A 19284-nucleotide genomic window follows, 5' to 3' on the forward strand; every position below is an offset into this window, starting at 1 on the left:
TTTTGTAAGAGAGACTTATTTATGTGATAAATCTCCATTTGTAACAGTGTCATCTTAACAATGAGGAAGGCACCTGACTGTAATATGCATTGCAACTTTACCGGTTTTACTGTTATTTTCCTGATCACCTCCTATAACTGACTCCCCTAACCCAGTGTCTTTTTTTTTTTTTTTTTTTTTTGCTGGACATGGTAGCCATTTCAGGGAGTTACTCAGTTTTCTTTATTGTCATCTGTTATCAAACTTCTGTTTATTTTTTGTCCACTACAAGGACATTTAAAAAGTTTGACACATTAATCATGAGCTGAAAGAAACACAATGTAATCCAGTACAATGGCAGAATGGTATATTCTTAGCCTCATACATGGTTCAAACATATCTGTGATGGCCATTAGAACGTTGGCAGGGGTGACATAACAGTTTGGGCCTTTAGCCATTTCTTGAGTTTACAAGACCGGGTCACATACATTGTAATATATACTATACACACATACACATTACCAATATATCACACATTCTATCTAGAGCTCATTTGCCCTATGTCAATTTTGGCTTCATGGTGATCAAATTGTGGCAAAACTAAATTAGATGTACTGTTATAGTCATTAATTTGGCTTGGAAAGTTAGCCAACAGTTTTTAAAAAAAAACCTTTGGTGACATGTTAAAGACCATACTTCATCATGAAGTGAAAATAATTTAAGTCTCTAAATTACAAGATTTAATAAAAAAGCTTCAAACCCATTAACTTTCTTTTTAAAAAGTTACCCAAATTAATCTTAGAGGTCTGAAGGCATGAGCTATATAAATAAGCCTGTCAGTCGAATGATTTTTGAAGTGGCTATTATTAAACACAAATTTAATTAAAAATCACAGTGGCTTTGTAAAACTCTATAAAATTCAAAATCTTACAAGCTTAATCACCCATCTCTGTCCTGTAGCCTGCATGATGGGACTGGATGATGTCAGATGCACTGGCAAATAAAATAAGAGGAGCTTGCAAATCCTGTCTTCTAGTTGAGCAAGGAGTGAGTAGCAGCTTTTAAACTAGGTTGAATTCCCTCAGGTTTAGCTGTAGAATTGTGTCTTTCACTGCAGCAAACACAAAGCGGATATTCTCTGTGTCTGTGGCACATGTGAAGTGGGAGTAGATGATTTTCTCTTTGTTAGGATTCTGATCTTGATAAAGCTTCAAGATAAAGTCTCTGGCAGCTTTGACATCCCGCTTTGGTCCTAGTTATGAATGCAGTTAGGAATAAAGATGAAAGGTAGCTCATTATTAGGTCATCCTTTGACCTGTCATTTCTAGAAGAAAGTTTACCTGGGGCATTGTTTTCAAATCTCAGTATGACCATGTAAAATAATTTTTACATCCCCATGGACACTTTAAAATACTGTTTAAGGTACTTTGTTGGGGAAAAAGTGATCCATTGTCATTTTCTGATTTGAACCACTTTTGAAAAGGGAGAATCCTTATTAACACCAACCGGAGTGGGCCTGGAGAGGGAGAAGGAAGGATGTGGCAACTAACATTATTAGGGACCAAAGTCTGATTTTATAACTTGAGGGCTCTATTATTCTACATGGCCAGTGCAGTTAGTAAAAGGTACAAAGACAATGTCAAGCTTTACTAATATTTAAGACCTCCAGGTACCACAAATAGTGAACAATTGGACATAAACTCTTATCTTCAATAGGTCATCTCCTTGGAGTCTGGTCAAGGAGCTGCCATACTTTACCCACACCTCAGCAGTACCTTGCGCTCCGACCAGCAGTGGGAGCCAAGGTCGGCTGGGCACAGGAGCTGACTGGGGAGAGAGCAGACATGACTAACAGAGGCCAAGAGAGCAAGGTAAGCCCACCTACTGCAGGTAGGGATTCTGGGTCAGAATGGCAACCAGGAAGGGCTTCCTGAGCTGAATCTTGGAGATACAGTGGAATTAGCAAGTGTATTCCAGGCAGTACGTGAGGCATTTATGGAGGTGCTGAGGCAAAAACATGGAGTGTTGCCAGCAGAGCTTCCATTTATAGGTGGAGGAGGGTGATAAAGTCTCTAACATGTTCAGAGGGGTCCCCCTGATCTTCCTTTAAGAGTGCTGATGCCAGAAAGGTCAACAGAATGGATGCTTACCTGTATATTCTGGAAAATAGCTAATTAGATGAGAATACATGATTTTCTCTTCCAGAAGATCCTTCTTGTTTAGGAACAGAATCACAGATGAGTTCAGAAACCATGGGTAGGTGATAATAGTTTTAAATAAGGCTTTACTCTCTTCCATGCGGTTCTAAGTAAGGAACAAAGGACTGGGAGTAAACTGGAAAGGAAAGCAGTACTTTGAAAACAACATGCAAATAAATCACTGGGGGCATCATCTGTGCTCACATGAGAGCCTCTCAGGGTCCCAGGCTTCCTCCACCCCCTCGCATTAACCCCTTCTGGGTCTCCTTTCCTACAGCACTACAGCCCTTCTCAAGCCCCAAACTCACGTGTGAAGATATATAAGAAAAGCTGTTGTGCATCTTAGAAAAAGAAGCTTCATACCCACTTCAATTGAACTTCTAGTCATATGAGATGAGAGGAAGTTAGGCTTTTCCAGCTACTACTCTTAAAAACGCGTTCTTAAAATTAAACTTTTTCTTGGGTTTAGATAAGTATTGCAGCCATTCACTATTCTGGAAGAGGAGTTGTTTTTCATATAGAAACTTCCTTGGAGATCATTATTAAGGTCAGAATAAATTTTAATGAAGCTTTAAAAACAAGTGAGGGTTATCTTTCTGGTAATCAGTTCCAGATCTTAATTCCCAAAATGTATTGTGAGACAAAGGGCGCCAGCTCCCTTCTCATGTGTATTCCAGGCAGTGGTGAGGCAAAAACATGAGTTTTACCTACATTCATTGGTGGGGAATGGTAGTAAAGTCTCTCAACATATTCACAGGGGTCTCCCTGATTTGCCTCTAAGGCCTTGATGCCAGAGAAGGGAGCCCGTTGAGCACTGACTCTGTGCCATGCTTTACGTGCTTGTAAAGGTGAGCTCTACAAAGGGAACAGGGTTTCTAGGTTATGGATGAGCATAATATTCACAGTACTTTACCAAGCCCATAATTTTCAGTACTTTACCACAGCCATATAATTGTCGGACTTGGTAGAAATTATGTAGGGCAGTATAACATTAGACATTGGTAGTAAATTATTAAATGTCCATTATTTATGGACAACATGCAGGATACATAAAGATTTTATCTTGTGACAATAATTATTAGAGGTAACATTCTGCACTCAAGTATTTCTGGGAGGAAAACAAGAGGGAAGCAATCAGGCTAAACAACATCAAAATCCAGCATAGGCACTCCAGAGACATGCCATAAATCTCCATTTCCCTGTAACTCCCAGATACCTGGACTCATCTCACACTCAATGCATTTTTGGGGATTAAGATCTGGAATTGATTACCCGAGAGGTAACCCCTCACTTGTTTTTAAATCTTCTTTAAAACTTAATCTGATTGTAATAATGATCACCAAGGAAGTATTATATATGAAAAACAAATCCTGTTACAGGATAGTGAACAGATGCAACACTTATCTACACCCAAGAAGTTTTAAGAACACTGAAGAACATGGTCCTTTACACACCTGATTAATCTTTTGAGTTTGTCTAGAAACATCGTAAGTAATCCCTGAGGCAAATTTAGAGCTAATTTTTCATATTGATGTCTTTGCTTTAAAGAAAAAAAAAATCCTCCATTTGAAAGAGCTGGGTGGCAGCCAAGCTTTCTATTCTTCTTTGTACAATGACACTTAGTAAATGGGTTAATATTCTCCTAATTAGCTAGTGTAACTACTCCAAGAAAAGTTGGCACTTAAATACAAGATAAAATTTGTTCATACTTAATGCCTAATCCTGGACAGAGTTCTTTATTGATTTAGATGTCTCTTGCTTCCAGAGCATGAAATTAAAAGGCAAAGACAATGGAGAGGTCATGGGTACCCCCAACCTCACAAAGAAGTGAGTGATTATCATATTTCTCTTGACTTTCTAGGCAGATCCAACTAATGGAGTTCAGCCCAGCCAGTGCTATGGCAACTTTGTAGAGGATACCAGGTGCCTGACTGGGATATCCTTCCCAGGAGAAATGAAGGGCAGATGCTACCCCAGGTAACCCCAGAACTACTCCCAGCATCTGACACCACTCCATGCCTACAAAGCTAGGGTCTTAATTGGGGAGCACCATGGCCTGCAGAGTTTATAAAGACTCTTCTCAAATAAAGCTTATTTGGTATAGCATTCCTCACTTTCCCTTTGCATTAGCATCTATTGGTGGCACTTGGGAAAGTTACCCCCAAAGCAAACTACTAAGAGGTCAAAAAGATGGTATTTTATTATTTTTTCCTTTTATATATTTTTTACATCATTTTTCATTTTTGCACAATGTATGCATTTTCATCTTGGTTATAGTCCCTATATAATTCCCACCCCCCCCTTCTCTTGTTTTGATCCTGCTCCCTTCCCTGCCCCCCGTAGTGTGTCTCTGGTTTATAGTTGCTTGTTAATTTTTACTTTAATTATAATTAGTCTTTTTCCTGGTCCCTTATTTAGGTTTTCTAGATTCCTGCTATGAGTGAGACCATCCGGTATTTTTCTTTTTCTTTCTGGCTTTTTTGCTGAGCATGATCCCTTTCAGCTCCATCCATGTTGCTGCAAATTGCATGCGTTTATCTTTTTTGAATGCTGAGTAATATTCCATGGTGTATATGTACCACATCTTCTTGATCCAGTCATCTATTTTTTGGGCATTTGGGTTGTTTCCAAAGCTTAGCTATCGTAAACAGTGCTGCTATAAACATAGGGGTGCAGGTGCTCTTTGGAATTAATGTTTCTGTGTCCTTTGGGTAAATACCTAGGAGTGGAATTGCTGGATCATATGGAAGCTCTATCTTTAGTAGGTCGAGGAATCGCCACACAGCTTTCCATAGTGGTTGGACCAGTTTGCATTCCCACCAGCAGTGCAGGAGAGTTTCTTTTTCTCCACCACCTCGCCAACATTTGTTATTGCTAGTTTTTTTAACGTGCCATTCTCACTGGTGTAAGATGGTATCTCACTGTAGTTTTTATTTGCATTTCCCTGATTGCAAGTGATGTTGAACATTTTTTCATATGCCTGTTGGCCATTTGCATTTCCTTTTTGGAGAAGTTTCTTTTTAGCTCTTCTGCTCATTTTTTGACTGTGTTATTTACTTTGTTTTTGTTGAGTCTCTCATCAGCTCAAAAAGATAGTATTTTTAAAAAACTCCCAGGGGATTCCAGTGTGCACACAGGCTGACAACCAGTGCTTATGGTTCGTTCCACCCTGAGCAGCACATTATATCAATCTCTGGTGCTGGAGTCAGGCTCCAAGTTCTTAAAGTGCCCAGAGAATTTTAGTGTGCATTTAAGTTTAAGAACCAGAGTTCCAGGTCAGTGATTCTCAAACACTGAGTGTTTGAATTATCTGGGATCTTATTAAAATGCAGATTCTGATTTATCTGATCTGGGTTGATTTAATAGGTATGCATTTCTAACACAGAAACAATACCTATGTTCCTAGTCCACAGACTACACTTTGTCGAGACCATTTGAACTAAGGATTAGGATCTAATACCAGACATGGCTTGCTTCTTGGATACTGCAGAGAGCTCTATCTTCCACAGCTAACTAAATTCCCTGCCACATACCTCATTGTCACATTCAGCCAGAACCTGGTCATATTCACTCAGAGCAACCAAGAAAATAATGGAGGTAACACTCTCAAAGCAGTGAATCCATTTCCGTCTTTCAGATCGCTGGCCACCAACATCCACCATCCTGTTCAATAGAAACACAGATCTACGACACAGGTAGGAATACATGACGATGGGGGAAGGGACATGAATTCATCAAACCATGGAAATGGTTTACTAAAGGGGTCCTGAGATTGAATGTTTGAGTTCTGCTGCTTTAGGCCATACATAGGAAACCACCATTGGCTATTTCCTAACAAAGGACGCACAGAACGTAAATGAAGTTGCTGAAAACAGGCAGAGGTCACTTTGATGTCCCCAAGCAGGCCCCACCCATTAAGAAGCTGCTGCTGCAATATAGGCAGAAAGTATAAACATCCATGTGGGTTTTGCTCTAAACACTGTCAAGTGCCAGAGCAACACACCCAAAAGGATAGAAAGGAAAGCAGTCTTCCAGATACACTAAGCTTTCATGACTCCTCTAATTCATCCATAAATCCTTTCTGCTTTAGCTGATGCAACCCTTTCATCCCTAGAAAGACAAAGTGCTTTTTGTCCAATGTGGATATCCAAAGCTTTTGCCTATGGCTTTGGGAGAGATTTCAGAGAATCATAGCCAATGGATCACAAACTCAAATGCTCCAGAGGTCAGACAGTTTATGGGAAAGAATCCAGTGGCCTCTGAAGTAGAAAAGCAGCTATTGGAGAGTGCAAGGGGCCCTGCAGGGGAATGCCTGCTACATAGTGTAGCCAGATACTGCTGGACAACACCCCAGACTCTCAGAGGAGATGCTCCATCTTCTCGAGAGAAACTAGTTATGTAATGTTTTAAGCAAAAGGACTCCAACTTTTAAGTGTTGGCTCAGAAGCTTCATTACAGTATCAGAAGGGCCAAATCAAATACACCTCTGGGCTAGATAATGTTGGTTTCAGCTTGCAAAACTTTTGTTAAAGGTTTAGATAAACTCATGGGCACACAGGTGCAGGGGAGGACTCACAAAGATGCACAACATAGAGGGACTCAATGAGGGGGCTTCCCCACCTCAATGTGACAATTTTCCAGAAGCACTAAGGTGTACATAAGACCTGGATGTGGCAGGACTGGACTTGTTATACATTTTTCTAGTTGAGATATCACAACTGCTAGAAGGAAAAGGAAATGAGTGGATGTGAAAATGCTATCTGGACCATAATTATATACCAGAGTATTCATTTTGGGGACCATAATTTAATGCAATGAAGACCTACTTAAATCATCCTGAAAGAACTATGTTTGTACATGGAAGTTCATACAGACACAGCTATGAATACTTTACATGTCTGGCACAATTTTTTAGTGCACATTATTGTTCTTTTTTTAAAAAAGTAAAAACCAAAAATGATAAATCTTGCAGAAAGGAGTAAAATAAATGAGCAATACTATTGAGCTTTCTGGAAGAGACATAATTATATGTAAAATATACACAGAGCTGTGTAAAAATTATTCCAGATGTCAGAAAGGGGATTCTTCTATGGAGAATAGAGAAATGACCTCTTTCCCTTCTAGCATGTGAGAATTGCCAAATACCCTGTGAAGAAGCAGATATATCTAAGAGCTATAACCTCTTTGTGGAATAACATTTTAGAATCCACTTAGGGACTTCCAAGCCCCTGGACAGATTCTTTTTTTTTTTTTTAAGATTTATTTATTTATACAAGCACTGGGTACAGTCAGAAGCACGGGTGGGTGAGAGAATTCACCAGAGCCAGACTAGGGAGCAGAATAGGCAAATTGACAAAATACACTGCTGAGGGGAGCAGTGGGCGGCAGGAGAGGTCTGTGCGCCATGTGGGACCCTTGCCCAGTGGCCAGGGATCAAACCAGCACTGCAGAGGCTGCAGGCAGCTTTGCAACCCAGCACTCAACCACTGTGCCACCAGGGAGGCCCCTGGACAGATTCTTAATAGACCATAGCAGGAAGACATTCTTACCGAAAGACAATGTTTTCTAAGTCAAATGGATACTCAATAATGCCAGTCGTGGGCACTCGGACACGAAGCACGTCTTGCTGTGTTGGCACGAATGATGGTGTGGCAATTCGGTCAATGTCATTCAGGTAACTGCGATATAGAGAACAAGACTTGTTTTAGAGAAGGGAGAAGTGTCCATCCTACTCCAGGGAAGTCACTCCCAACCCACAGTGGGCCCTGCTTAAATTCATGGATTCCGTCAGTGACTTTGAGAGCCACCTTGGGGCCACGCCCCTTCAGCCCAGCTATGACTGTTTTGGAAAGTATATATTGGAAGCCTTCACAAGCCCTCTGGGAAGTAAGCAGATCACTACGTCTGTTCCTCCTAAAAGCTAAACTTTATCACAATCAATGAGAGCAGGCCCAGAAGGAATAGGATGTTGGAATTGGTTCTCTGACTTCCCATCTGTCCTCCTTCCTCTAAAGGCCCTTTTCCCCACCCCACGCCCCCTCATCCAAGATCATTATAGAACATACATGCTAGTCTCTAATAAAATAGAAAGGCATAAAAACAGGCCAATGAGAAGTTCTTTCAAAATAATAAAGTTTTCCTGTTACACTGGGAAATTAGACATGTAAAATAGCCCAGAACTTGTCTTAGGGCTTTAATATATGGCCAAAATTAATCTATGTTAAAAACTATCATTTTTTTCTACGGTTAAATGATAATTCTTTTTCTAAAGCGTAAGGCCTTTATGAATGGCATTTTCCAATAAAACAACTGTAATTAAGCCCTGGCCAACAGCAAAGGTGGTGATTCTGAGTGTCCTGCAACCAACGCTGGCCCTGCTTTCTCTGGCAGGCAGCCCCCACCTAGGTCTGCTTATGGCTGAGCAGGTGGCATGATAGGGAGCCAAGAGGTGATAGACAGACGCTCTTCATCATGCGGTCCTTAGTGCAGGAAGCCAGCTCTGGGGCACTGTCCCCACTGACCACATACATGACCCCAGGTCTTAGTGTCACATATATGATTAGTTGATATATGTCTTGTTTCATCAGGCAGTATGTTACTTCATAGCAGAGAGCACTGACTGTACCTGCAGCCCATAGCAGTGTCTGGCACAAAACAGGCATACACAGAAGTGTTGTGAAACAAATGCCTGTCCAAAAAAGCAGCTATTACTAGCAGAGCAGGTAACAACCACTGACCTTGACAAGGAAATGCATGCATACCCCTAGTATTGACACAGTTAAGACTAGACAATTGTTCTGGTTTTTGAGTGCATTTTCTCTGTCACTGTTCTAGCCAACACCCTAGCCACGCCCCACATTCCTCTCAGGGGACTTGCCCCAGTTTTCAGGCCTCCATTGACTGCTCTGGCAGGACCAGTAGCTCTTTTCCAGGTCATTCTACATCAAGAGCCCCAGCAAATTGCCAGGACCTTCACAGAGGTCTATAACATCAGCTGTCTCAGCTAAGGGCCAGAGATGCCTTGGCCAATTTAGGTCCATCCCTAGCTCCCCAGATGTCAAATCTGCCCCCTTCCTTAAGTCACCTCTTTTCTTCCAGCTATCTCCTGTGCTGATCCAACACCTTACTAATTATTTTTAGGCTCCATTTATTTCCTCTTCCTGCTGGCTCTTCGACTGAACCTAAATGTTCTTGGGAGACAAACACCCACCTATACCAGCTCCGAAGGCTATGACCAACTGAAGGGAAGGGAACAGGTCTTAGGAAGGATTATGGCTCTCAAAGAAGAAAGGATTACATGAGGCAAGGTGCAAGGCACTGAGAGCTGCAGAAACAAGAATCATCACCTCTTCAAGAAGTACCATGATTAAATTATTTGCTCAGGGACCTGACAGGTACTGCTGTCATTTTCTTAAAAGATGTGTATGGGATAGTTTGCATGCACAGCCATCTGTTTATTTTTACCTTAAGGGATTAATGATTTAAAACTAAAGCTAATATAGATCCAAAATACAGTGTGTAGTTGGCCTTTGCTGGGAGTCAAACACAGGGCTGGTGAACAGGCTCCATTCCTGTGCTGGACCTGCATAGCCTGTTTTCTCCACTAGAGGGCAGCACCATACCAGTCACTGCTGGGCGTATTGCATTGATTTTCACATTTCAGGGCAATTACATCTGCTCTCTTCTGATCAGGAAACCAGAGGAGGAAAATAGACACCAGACACGGATTTAAATCAGATCATTTCAGCACTCCAAATAAGATGAATGCCACCAAGTGAACCCCCGCATTTGATTGAGCCTCTCATTCAAAAGGCCAGAGATTCAGAACATGGAAAGGTTGATCTGAGCAAGGCAATGGGAGATGCACAGGGTAAGTAAGGGCTTTGGAGGTGGTAAGAGCTACACCAAGAAGTTGGGGGGGGGGACACAGTTGAGCAAGAGGAACTACTGTTGCCATTGAGTTCCCTGCCTTTTAGCAAACAGCTCATTTCTCTTCAGTAAGCTCTGATGAACGGCCACACTGGCCTGAAAGTTCTGTGGGCTCTGAACTCACTATTTGGCAGAGTCTGATAGCTGATATTCCCTCCTCCTGTCGTAACAGTCCTGGATTCCTGGGTCGTTCCACAGCTGCTTGATGGCCTCCACCTGGTCCCTGGAGAGCATGGTGACCTTGTCTACTTCCACTTCTCTGATTAGCTGGGCATTTTCCTACTCAAAGGAAAGAGAATCTTCTATTAGGCAAAAAAAAAGGAAACCAACCATTAGTGACCTAGGGACAAGACCTGATTTTGTCTCAGTGTTAGGGCACATCTCCCCAGGCACAGGTAGATGCCCTCCAGGGGGGCTGCTGACAGCCCAGCCACCCAGAGGCAGCCACAGAGTGGAGAAAATGCAGCTGTTTCACAGCAGAGAAGAGCCACAGAAAGACTACAACCTGTGGCTTTAGATTACAACAGAGCTGGGGAGTCTGTTTTCACCAGTATTCAACATCTGTGGTGAACAGAACTCTGGAAAGAGCAAATAATTCATCCTACCAACAAACTTTACAGAGAATTCTCACACAGCCTGCTTTTTATTATGTCACTGATAAAACTCTTTCCTACTGGGAAAAACCACACCCATCACATCCCCTCTCATGCCACACTGATTGATATATCATTCTATATATTATTACCATCATTGTTAAGCACTATTGCTCTATTACTGCTGCTCTATTATTACAGTGATTTTTAAGATTATTATTGCTATAATTATTACTATTATAGCAGTTACCATTTGCTGCTCACTTACTATGCACCAAAGGCTCTACATACATTATCTCATTTAATCAATGGAAGGCTAGCACAAGGCCAACAATCTTTCCAAACACTAGAAAATGAAAATGACAAGGTTGGCCTGCATCCACAACATGTGCAAGTACTGGCCCCAGAAAATCAGCATCCCCCTTTCTTGGCTGCAAGTTACAGCAGACGAGAATCCTGCGGAGAGAGACAGAAGCCAGCAGTTTCCTTCATTCTGCCATCTTGCTGCAGCTCATGATAATTACACCACGCAGAGCTGGCTACCCACCTGCAGCTGTGAGTCAGCAGAGCGTCCATTTGGCAGCTGTGATCTCCTTGGGGGTATATGGTACCCCTGGAAGAGTAGCTCTTAACTTACATTGTTCATTCTCATAATAGTCCAACAGGAAGGGAGAGAAAAGAGAGATCGCGACTCTGGGCAAAACCAAGGGCTATGATGAAATCAACATGACTTTGCCCACATCCATCCAGAGTAGAGAGAAATTCTTCCCCTCAAAACTGTGGGAGCCTCAGGCAGGTAGTCTCAAACAAAAGCAAGTGGGAAGTGCCCTGGGTAAGAAATCAGGACTCTTTTGCACACAACACTAATGATAAAGGACTGATCACAAGAATCTACAAAGAGCTGATGAAACTCAACAAAAACAAAGAAAGTAATCCTGTCAAAAAATGGGCAGAAGAGCTAAAAAGAAACTTCTCTGAAGAGGAAATGCAAATGGCCAACAGGCTTATGAAAAAATGTTCAACATCACTTGTAATCAGGGAAATGCAAATCGAAACTACCATGAGATACCATCTTACACCAGTGAGAATGGCACACATTAAAAAACTAGCAACAACAAATGTTGGGGAGGATGTGGAGAGAAAGGAACTGTCCTGAACTGTTGGTGGGAGTGTAAACTGGTCCAACCACTATGGAGAGCTGTGTGGAGATTTCTGGACCTACTAAACATAGAGCTTCCATATGATCCAGCAATTCCACTCCTAGGTATTTACCCAAAGGACACAGAAACATCAATTCCAAAGAGCACCTGCACCCCTATGTTTATAGCAGCACTGTTTACAATAGCTAAGCTTTGGAAACAACCCAAATGCCCAAAAATAGATGACTGGATCAAGAAGTGTGGTACATATACACCATGGAATATTACTCAGCATTCAAAAAAGATAAACACATGCAATTTGCAGCAACATGGATGGCACTGGAAGGGATCATGCTCAGCGAAATAAGCCAGAAAGAAAAAGAAAAATGATGTATGGTCTCACTCATAACAGGAATCTAGAAAACTTAAATAAGGGACCAGGAAAAGGAATAACTATAAGAAAGAAAATATCAAAATCAACAAACAACTATGAACCAGAGACACTCTATGGGGGTTGGGGGGTGGGGAAAGGAGTGATTGGGGTCAAAATAAGGGGGATGTAATTGTATGGGGAATATAAAAATAAAATTTAAATTAAAAAAATCAGACTCTAAGTTGGGACTTTCAAGGGACCCCACAAGCTACCTGTCTTGGCATCTTAAAGTGTCATCCAAGTGTAAGTAGTATTCCTGCTATTGTACCAAATGCCTAATGTCAGTTTGCAAAAATAAGACACATTGATAGCCCTTAAACTATGACATTGCCACCTCACCCACAGGCACATTTTATATTCTCTGCCCTCTTTTTAGGCACGAGAATAATGATTGAGGAATCTGAAGCATGTCTGCATGGATCAGAAAGACTTCCCCACACTTCTTCCCCTTCTCTGACATCCTCTCAGGACCAGGTGGCCTCTCTTCACCCTCAAAATTTTAAGGTGTTTGCAGGTCAAGTCAGGAAATGGCAATAGGACAGACCCAAAGTCTTACTTGTCCTTACACCCCAGAACCTAGTGCAGTCCCTGGCAAATAACAGATACCCTCTGGTGAGGTAGTGTCCAGTGAACATTTGTGACACATGTAGAAGCAGGTAGATATTCTAACAGAAAATCACAAAGTAACAGTGAAAGAACGTGAAGGCAGCCATTCCTAGGGGGCACACAGGAGCGAGACGACAGGGAGGTCTCAGGGAAGGGAATGCTGAGAATCTTGCTAACGTGGCTTTCTAACTCTGCCCCTGGTGGCAGTCCTCATCTTGGCTTATTTGGGTGCCTGCCTTATGTTGAGCTCCTAAAACTTAAATCTCTCTCACCTGCTGAAAGGTGGCAGCCCATAAGAGGCGCTATAAATGCTTCCACCTCACCTCCGCCAGGTGCAGTGTGGCACTGTACAGCACAGCGAATGAGATGTAAGTGGAAGCCACCTCTCTCTCAGGAAAAAACCTTAAAGAGCCAATAAGGGACCCAGGAGCTGGCAGACCTGCCTGAACAGGGACGCTCTTGTCACCCCTTGGTTCGCCTAATGGCATGGTCCCCAAGGGCTTATACTGCGGGCATCAAGACCGTCTGGTCCAACTCACGCCTTGGAGGTCCCTCCCACCTTACACGCGAGGCCGCTGAGGTTAGGCCAGGCTCTGGCATCTCGGGCGGTGGTGGGCGCCCAGACCAAACCAACCAAAAAGTGGTTTTTTTTTTTGGGGGGGGGGGTGGTGGAGGGGAGAAAAATATCACATTGTATCTTTAAATCATTTCCATCCTCGTCTCCAGGTCCTGCCACTGAATGAAGACTACAGGTGAAAGACATTCGTGCCTGTGCACAATAGTCGGCACCCCCAGATGGGAGCACCCGTTACCGGCCACATTGACTTTAAATTTGAGGACCACTTGAATGCAGGCTCCCAAGTAAGCAGACGCCAGACCACGTCGTTTATGCTTCTTAGGACATGGACTTACACCTGCGGATGCCGAGTTTACGAAGTGCTTGCATCACCATTGCCAAAGCAGACATGCTCCCGCCGGAGGAGTACTAAGAGTCTAAAACTACAGAGCAAGCATGGGCCTCCCTGGTGGCCTAGTGGGTTAAGGCTCTAGAGCTACAGCGCTATCGCTGCTACAGCCTGAGTTCGATGCCCGGCCCAGGGAGCTAACCCACATAGGGTGCAGAGGGCCTCTCCTCCTGCCCACTGCTCCCCTTAGTGGTGTGATTCAGTAATGTCTCCCCCTTCCTCCCTGTGTTTCCCCTTTCCCTGCGCTGACCCGCCCCCCTTCCCTCACCACCCCCCCTTCCCCAGGAAGATATATAAAAGTGATTGGAACATAAGATAAAAGACCAGGTCTAAAGTTAATGGAGGAAAACTAGCAGCTGTGACTCGTCAAGGGGCGCTCATAACTAAGGTGGAGCAGGTGCTTGAAATGGAGGGCAAAGAAAGTTCTATAAACCCGAAGAGACTTCGGAGCTGGAGCCCAGCAGCACCACATAGCAGATGGAAAAGAACTTGGAAGCACAGCACAAAGAAGCAAGTAAAGTCTTGTAGATATGAATACGTAAAGCAAACTGTGGAAGCTGAATAAGGTCATTTGGCCAATTTAAGCCATTTTATCCATAATGATTTCACAGCATGACATAAAGGTTTCTTTGTACTTCATGGAGGTGAAGAGGCCTGGCATTGTGTGCTTGGAAACAGTATTGAACACCTCCCTATATTATCTTATGTTTTCAGTTTAATGCAAGAAAGCATTTTACTGTTGTACAGTCCTGCTCTGGTGGTTGATTTATAGTTTATTCCAAAATGAAAGGCCCTTGGAAGCTTTTCACTGTGGATGAACTGCCCTACAGTGATGTACACTGTGCTGCTCTCTGGCCACTCGGGGCTAAGGCCCAGCTCAGGGCAGTGCACACAGCCCCGCAGTTACTAGCACAGCTGAGCCTGTTTTTTGACACTTCTATTGTTTAAAAATACACCAAAAAACCCTACCAAAACAAAGCGCCAATAAGTTATTTACCACACTCCCTTTCATCTGCTGTGGGGCGGCATCAGGAGTTGAGGGGAACCTCCACCTGTCAGGCTTCCTAACTGACTACGATGAGCAGTGACACTAACGTAGCTGAATTGAGGGGCAGGTGGTTAATACTGCATAAACTCCTCTATCCTGACTGAAATATGTTGGAATAGTGCTTGCCTAACCTAGAAAATAAAAAAAAACCAAATAGTGGATCCCAATGAGATAATCAGAAAGAAATGCAGACTTCTTTATAGGCTCCTATAATGACAGAGGGAAGACAGAGACCCTGAGTTTCCAGGTAACCAGGGGGACTACCCAGGAGAGAAAGACATCGTTCTTTGGGTAAAATCTGGCTTGAACTCAGAACTTCTCATTTCTATAGGAGAATTCAGACTCTCTAGAAACCCAACAAAGAGACTTGGAACACTTCTGGGCCAGTGGTGTTGCCTCTATTCCAAATCCAAGTTCAGAGTCCCCTCTCTGTCAGCCGCCCCTCCTGATTAGCTCCTCATCCCCACACCCATTAATCTTACTTTAAATAACTTAAGATTTGCAAAAATGGTGGGGGACATGGTACAAAGAATTCCTCTATGCCTTTCAAGATTGTCCCAGTGCTAACAATTTCCTACCTTGCTTTCCTCGTTCATCCCCTCTCCTTCCATGCACGCGCACAGGCTCACACCCGCACACCAACTCACACATTTTTTCCCGAAACATTTGAGAGGAAGCTGCAGACGCAGCGCCTCTATCTCTAAAGACTTGTGTATGATTTCCCAAGAAATGGATGTAATGTAACATAATCACAGCGTAATGATCAAAATCAGGAAATTAACATTCACACAATATTGTAATCTAATCTTCAGTCCTTATCCAAAGTTTGTCCATTGTCACATTAGTGCCCTTAATCTTGTCAGAACCGACCAAATCTTTAGGACCACATTTTGTATTTAGTTGTCACTGTGTCTTTAGGCTCCATTTATCTGGAAGTTCTTCAGTCAGAGAAGTCGGCTTTTATCACTCTGATCAGGAGAGAATGTTCTAGGGGCAAATACTATGCAGGGCAGAGAAGAATGAGCAAGAGGGTGACCTTTTTTAAAGAAAATTTTGCTGAAAATGACTTTTGTCATTGTCAATCAAGGAGCTTAACTTAGCATTTGGAAAGCTGTTCCCTATGGGCTTCTGCATATTCTAGAAGGTGTGTTGTGAGACTGAGAAGCATTCCAACATCACAGAGGTAGGGTGATGGAATCGAAGTTCCAGGTTAGCAAGAGACAAAGACCCTCTAGCTCTGGTCTGGGGTTCCAAAGGGCAGCCCCATTCATGGAGAGCAGCTCAGCTTGAATCATCACAATGGCAGGAACTGAGTGTCCCCTGACACCTGGCAAAAAAACAAATTCTTTTTGGAGTTTGAAGACAGACTCTTCCTCTCCCTCAATTCATTTTTTCATGTGCCCAACAATGAGCAGACATAACTGAACATCAAAGCTCCAAAACCAGGTGACAAAAAGATGGAAAAGATAAACCGTGAAAACACTCACCCGGAAGAAGCTGTCTCTGTTCATGTGAAAGTAGACGTAAAGGTTTGTCAATTATACTGCAATAAAACTGGGGGAAAGACCTTAACATCAAGAGCAGAACTAGAGACAAGGATGTCTCGAATGATAAAAAATTCAGAAAGACATTTCTATGACCTAGTGTATTTTATTTCTTCTAATTAGAATTTTTTAGTGCCCCAGCTGCCTCCTTTTTTCCCCTCTTATTTTTTTCTTACATCGTTACAGTTCCCATAATTCTCCCACCACCATATCACCCGTGAACCATCACCATAGTCCCTTGTGTTTTTCCCTTACCTGCTTTGCCTTCCCTCCATTGCTGTATACTTTAGATCTAAGGTCAGCTTGCAGTTGTAACTTTTTCTTGACCTTTTGTTTGGTTTTCTATAGTCCATATGTAAGTGAGACCATCCAATATTTACCTTTTTCCTTCCGACTTAATTCAGCTAGCATAATCCCCTCCAGCTCCATCCATGATGCAGCAAATGGCATGAGTTTGAGAGAGACGTAACATTTCTAAAGTTCTATGTATGTAATAACATAGGCTCAAATTATACAGAGCCAATTTCTTTGATCTAAATGGCAAATCCATCAGTCTTCATCTTATAGTAAAGTTTAACAGTAGCTGATAGAATAAACAAAAAATCCAGGAAAGGTGTAGTTAATTCAAACATCGTGATCAGCGAGCTTCATCTTATGGACCCATCTAAAACCCTGTATTCAAAATAACTTTTTAAAGCACATATAGAATATTTATACAAATGATCATTTACTTAATTTTCACATAAAAATAGTTTTCCAGCTTCTTTTGTTTAATTTCCAACTTCTTGAACTACTCCAGCCCTCGCAGGACTGTGCTCCCCATTGGCCATCCCTGCCAGCACTTAGATATTTTAATTGTTCGTATAAAGCCACCTGGATTGCTCCTTCTAGAAGCACAGTCTTCTGGCACACTTGTAATGGAAAGTTAGCTTTTCTAACCCAAGATTTTTTTAAAATAAACAGAACTAGGATATTTATTATTCTGAATGAACAAAAGGAATTCCCTCTATCATACCAAGCACAAAACCAATTCCACTGAATTAGAAAAAAAAAAAATGCCAGGTGAAAGAAAAATTTTTAGAAGACAGTATTAACAGTATCTATAGATTTGTATTTTTTTGAGGTAACATTGGTTTGCAATACTGTGTGTGATTTAGGGCAGTAGGTTCACACCTCCTCAGATTCGTGTTACCAACCTCACTCTCACCTTCAAAGCACTATAATCTCTTGCCCTAGACCACCAGGCCCCTCCCCTGTGTGCCTCCACTCCCACCCTCCCTCCCCTTCTAGTAGCCTCAATTCTACAACCATATTTCTCTGGTTTGTTTTGGTTTCTTATTTTCGGTTCCTTTGTTTCTCCGTATTCCACATGAATGAAATTATCCAATATCTGTCTTTCTTCTTCTGACTTGCAGAAATCTTTAATTCTGCTCCAGTCTTTGTCTTCTCCTTGCTCCTCTTCTTTACTCCAACAAAAATAAATAGAATTCACTGACCACAAAGTGTTTTCATGGACATGAACTACTAAATTACTTTATCTTTTCCTGTCACTCAAAACATCATTGGTTTCAATAAAAAGGCTCAAGTCTCTTTCCAAAGTTCCCCACAATAAATTACTTTGGCACAAACATCTGCAGCTATCACGAATGTTAATAATGCAACAGAGAGGTCGAATCTGGGGCCTTCTACTGTGACAACTTGGTGAAGTTGTCATGGTGTTTCCCAGCCCTTCCTTGTTCCCTGTGTGGCTCTGGATAAGGATTGACTGCAAAGGAAATTGGAAAGCGATTTGGGAGACACAGGTAAAATGACAGCCACTGTGCTCTGAAGCTAAGAACCTGTCTCTGCTTACACACACTAGCTGATCTGCCCATCATCTCATTATTGGGGGCTCTCAGCAACCCCAAATTTTACTTGGATCTTTTCTCTCAGTTTCACCAAATCCTGGGGCTGACACATGTGCAAGTGTGGCAAAGAATGCCAGCTTCTTGGACAAGGCCCCTGTATTGTCCTCATGAAGGTGGTAAGAAATAGATGCAGGTTCCCTTTTGCCCCCCTGAGATCTGTTTTGCTTTTATAGGCTGTTAACGTCTTTGCATCATCCAGTTTTTCTTTACTCTGCTTTACATTCAGCTTTTCTACTGACTGCCAGTCCTCTGACCAACCACCAGGCCATCTTCACAGCTCCCATGGTTACATACAACCCACTCCCTACAATAAATCTAGTATTCAGATCACAGAGCACTTCTAATTTCCTCGTCAAACCCAAATTGATACAAAGAGTCTTCCATTGCAGCCCATTCAGTTCTATTTAGGGCCAAAATTCCCTACAAATTTAGTGAAGTTTAGGTGCAGTGGCAGCCTAGACCTCAGCTGGAGTGACCTAAATGTGCCAGCATCAACTAGGCCCTGGCAAACAAACCCAGCCCTAACTCATAGTATCATGCACCTGTTCCATGCACAATCGGGGCTGGCTTCTGGGAACATAAACAGGACTGTGGCCCTGTACTTGAAGACCCCAGAATTACAGGAACTGCAGAGTTCCCTTTTGGTGGCAACCATATCAGAGCCACACACAAATACTAAAAGATCGTAGAGGAAGAGCTTTCAATTGGGGGTGTATGAGGGGATGCACTAAGATTCCCCAGCAGAGGGGACCTGCTACCTGCAAGGAGATGTGATCTGAGCCCCTTTTCCTGCTTTCATGAGTGTGTATTCCTCGCCACACTTGCTAGCGATGGCCCTGCCCTGCACTGTGAAAGGGCAGGGACCAGATCAGCTTGGCTGCATCCCCTGTCACATACAACAGCCCTGGCACGCCTTTGGAAAACAGCTGAACACCTCAGGTCC

At 42.6% G+C, this 19284-nt stretch overlaps 1 protein-coding gene across 1 annotated transcript in view; it reads right to left on the minus strand.

The window, feature by feature from the left end:
* Positions 1 to 1040: 1040 nt before the first annotated feature.
* Positions 1041 to 19284, minus strand: part of GNA14 (G protein subunit alpha 14) — a gene marked incomplete at both ends in the record, with an annotated part of 171889 nt that continues 153645 nt past the window's right edge. The window contains 5 exons of the mRNA XM_084238767.1: positions 1041 to 1231; positions 2130 to 2283; positions 5711 to 5840; positions 7727 to 7855; positions 10231 to 10385. Coding sequence (XP_084094893.1) covers positions 1041 to 1231; positions 2130 to 2283; positions 5711 to 5840; positions 7727 to 7855; positions 10231 to 10385 — 759 coding nt within the window. The remainder of the gene's footprint in view (positions 1232 to 2129; positions 2284 to 5710; positions 5841 to 7726; positions 7856 to 10230; positions 10386 to 19284) is intronic.

Source organism: Talpa europaea (assembly GCF_964194135.1).
Source record: "Talpa europaea genome assembly, chromosome: 7".
In the NCBI taxonomy this organism is placed as follows: domain Eukaryota; kingdom Metazoa; phylum Chordata; class Mammalia; order Eulipotyphla; family Talpidae; genus Talpa; species Talpa europaea.